This window comes from Nannospalax galili, unplaced genomic scaffold (genome assembly GCF_000622305.1).
Source record: "Nannospalax galili isolate Female #2095 unplaced genomic scaffold, S.galili_v1.0 scaffold1852, whole genome shotgun sequence".
NCBI lineage: Eukaryota > Metazoa > Chordata > Mammalia > Rodentia > Spalacidae > Nannospalax > Nannospalax galili.
This window is the reverse complement of record NW_008331531.1, coordinates 322,769-326,815: the sequence shown is the minus strand read 5'-3', so window position 1 is coordinate 326,815 and position 4,047 is coordinate 322,769. Positions and strand designations below refer to the sequence as shown.

The window sequence follows — 4,047 nt, the reverse complement described above, 5'->3', positions numbered from 1 at the left end:
CATGTGAAAACGTCTCAATGTCAATTGCCTTAAAATGAATTTTTCTGCATGAAACTGTGTATTTTAACAACGAAGTGGAGATCTTTTTTAAACGTTAAAAGCTCATTTAATTTTATGTCTTATAGAGTTTATAATGAGTAAAAGATTATATAAGCGTAATAATTCATCTGTAAACCTAGAAATGTACAGCCAATTTTGAAAGAGATTTACTCTAGCTCAGAAAAATGTTATTGAATAGTTTAATACTGTTGTAATGAAATGCTTCTTTTAATTAAAAAAAATTTTTTTTCATTGTAAAAAAAAATTCATACACATAAAATAAGTGAAACGAGGAGCTGGAAGGGAGGGAGTTGGTGTGGATTTCATCAAAACACCTTGTATGTGTGAAATTCTCAGTAAAGTTTTAAACATTAATACACACACACACAAAAATGATTGATTAGGCTAAATTTATTATACCTTAAAATGCAAATTTTGGAGTTCATTTCCATCAATTGGAATGTAATAAATCCAGAACATAATAATTAAATACAAACAAGAACACATATATATACACACACTATATATATATATATATCAGCTCAAAAGTCCTTATAATTAGTGAAGAAATTAGAGCTATAAATTTAAATTATATAGAAAATGTACTCACTTTAGGTATGGTAAAAGTCTCAGTGAGAGGGGAAATAAAACATTAAACTATAACATCTGAAAATTTTTAAGTCTCATGTATCAGTATTAGTACCTACATTGGAATTAATGGATAGAATTTCCTAGGACCTTAAAAACTATTCCATAAACTTTGGGAATGTGGAAGTTTGAGTGACTACGGAAGACAATAAAAGCAACAGGGATATACAGGTGCAGAGTACAGACAACTGATGTCCACATGGACTGTGGACAGTTCTAAGTAAAGAACAGGCAGTCTTAACCTCAAAACTGGTGAGATAAAAGGGGGAACTAAGCACCAACTCTCATCTTAGGCATAAATATTGGTTGCAGTAATACGTGAGCTATCTGATGATAGTTCATATAAGAAACCTGAAGAGCAACAGTTTATGAAAGGCTTTTCCTTGTTGTCTTGCTGTTTTTGTGATCATCGAGGGAACATGGAAACCCAAGGGCAATCACATCCCTTGAGGCACTAAACCAAGTTAGCTCCAGCCAATTAGGCTGTGCTAGTTTCTAGTCTTGAACTACAATTAGTTTGGTTCTTGATTAGAAAAGGACAACTTTTTCTCATCTCAGTTTGACTCTTCTTTATGGTATAACTGGAAAACTAGTGTTTGGCAATAGCATGTAGAAGGGACACACTGGTGAAAACAACTCAGGTACATTTTACTACCGAAATGAATCACACCCTGTAGTTCTTACATAGATTCAACTTCTTTTCCCTTCAATTCTTTCTTTCTTTCACCTTAAACATTCATGTACAGCAATGTTCCTTGTAAATTGTTAGATTTCATATTAATTTTAGCTGTCTAAGCTCTCTCACTAGATAGATAGGCATATAGGAAGATGGATGGGTGGTTACATGGATAGACTGATCATAGATAAGTGATTGAATCATTAGGAGTAATATAAATATTTTCATAGCAACTATGTGAGTTAAACCTTGACCTCCTTGACTGGGACTCCTGATAAAGTCTCAGACTCCCTGGACTTCCCCTGATGGTTATTTTCTTTTCCAGCATTTAAAAATATGTAAGTATGTTCTTTCTGTGACTGGTTCCTGTTGTTGCAGTAGAAATTCATAATGATATTTCCTCTATTAAAGGAGTACTCACATTCACACTAGTGGTTGCAATAATTTACTCTATACAATTTTTCTCATATTTGGAAAAAGTTTTAATGTAGCTGAAACCACATTCCTTGGAGATAAGATACATTTTTTCTGGGCTCTGACATGAGCAGATCCTTTTATCTTTCTTAGTGAAAGATGGTTTCATAAGTTAAGTTACAACATAATAACAGTCATTAGTTCCAGACAATATTGTATATTAAGTAAAAATCATGATTTTGGCCTTAATTGTATTTGTTATGTCCATAGCTTGGTGATATAGGTCCCCTCTGCTTGCATTGGCTCTCTTTCTTATTTTAGGTCGTAGGTGTTACATAAATAACATGACTTGAGAGAATCATTTTTTCATGAAAGAGCACTGCTCTGTTTGTTAGGAGATGAGAGATCGGGGAAAAATATGATTTATAACAAAGTCAATATTAGAAAGTCATCAGAATCCTAGGATGGAATTATGTAAGAGGAAACCTGTCTCTTTCCCAGTATAACACAATTGAGAGCCAGAGATGAATTTGATGTTCTTAATGGAAAATAAGTGGAGAAGCAGGAGGTTGAACATATATGAAGATTTATCTTGTCTGGAGGGGCGGTATGGTAGGCTCTTTGAGATGCAGACAGTGATAGGGCTACCAGGAAAAGAGCAAGAACAAAGCCTTTCTCAACATTTGTCAAGGTGGGAGGTGTCTGGGAACATAAAGAGAATTCACATATTCTCTTTCTAAAATCCAGAAGAGGCAATTCAGCAGTAGTACAAGATACACTGTTGTATAGTCTACTGTCATTCTCTGAGTAGAGTGCAAGGCAAGCACTGCTTGTAGCTTCTCAGTTAGGGAGGCACTATTAGTATTATGGGATGACACATGTACTAGCAAATAATTAAAATATGGCACAGTCTTCTGAGATGCTCATTGATGCTAAATGAACTTTAAGATTTCTGCAAAATAGTTTGCTCTCCCTGAATTATCACATTTCCCTAAGTGTTTGCTGGGCTATGAACGCAACCAGAGGTTTTTCAGTGGGTGGCTTGTATTGCATCACATTTTCTCTTAGAAATGGGAAGGTTACATTAGTGACATGGAAAAAGTAGCCTCCACGCTGTGTTCACCAGATGGCTAGGACTCCTCTGACACCAGTGTTCACTGGAAGCCTAGAGTGATGGAATCTTCAAGAACCATTAAGCACACAGGGAGCCCAGTCCTAAAACTGTACAAAATTGAATTCTATCCCTAGTAGCTTAGGATAGGACTCTGAGCCCCAGGTGAGATTACAAAATCAGTTTGTACCTTGATTAAATCCCATGAAGCCTTGAAGGGTGCCTCAGCTGATTTGACCCACAAAAAATTGAGAATAACACATTTGAATGTTTTAGGTCTCCAAGATTATGGGAATTCACAGTACACCAATAGAAAGCTAATACGAAGACTTTCTTAAAGGTTTTCTTCATATATATTTGTATGTGTCATTATTTGTATTTCTATACTTGTGTGTGAGAGAGGGGCTTAAATCTACTAAAAAGCCCTATAAGAAGAAGTACAAGTCTAGAATTATCTAACAAGGACAATTATTTGTTAAAACGGAGTGATCCTTGTATCTCTATAGAGAGAATGCTCAAGACTGGAAGAAATGTCCATGTGAGTCTAGTGACCACGTTCTTCCTCTCCGGCCTTCCCCACCCACCAGCCCTGGACACCACACTCTTTGGAATTTTCCTGCTCGTTTACATTCTCACTGTGCTGGGCAACCTCCTCATTCTTCATGTGATCAGGGTGAATTCTCACCTCCACACACCCATGTACTACTTCCTCACCAACCTCTCCTTTATTGACATGTGGTTCTCTACAGTCACAGTACCCAAAATGTTGATGACCTTGGTGACCCCAGAGGGCAAGGCTATCTCCTTCTACAGCTGTGTGGCACAGCTCTACTCCTTCCACTTCCTGGGGAGCACTGAGTGTTTCCTCTACACAGTCATGTCCTATGATCGCTATCTGGCCATCAGTTACCCACTCAGGTACAGCAGCATGATGAGCTGGAGAGCGTGTGCCCTCCTGGCTGCTGGCACTTGGCTCAGTGGGTCCCTGCACTCTGCTGTCCAGACCGTGCTCACCTTCCGTTTGCCCTACTGTGGGCCCAGACAGATCCAGCACTACTTCTGTGATGCACCACCCATCCTCAAGCTGGCCTGTGCAGATACCTCAGTGAATGAGATGGTCATCTTTGTGAACATTGGGGTGGTGGCCTCAGGCTGCTTC

General features: G+C 37.9%; 1 protein-coding gene across 1 annotated transcript in view; it reads left to right on the top strand.

The window, feature by feature from the left end:
• The first annotated feature begins 3,399 nt into the window (after nt 1–3,399).
• The window catches only part of LOC103728716 (olfactory receptor 10G9-like), a 1,027-nt gene continuing 379 nt past the window's right edge, over nt 3,400–4,047 (top strand). The window contains exon 1 of the mRNA XM_008826673.1: nt 3,400–4,045. Within this exon, the coding sequence (XP_008824895.1) occupies nt 3,400–4,045 (646 nt within the window). The remainder of the gene's footprint in view (nt 4,046–4,047) is intronic.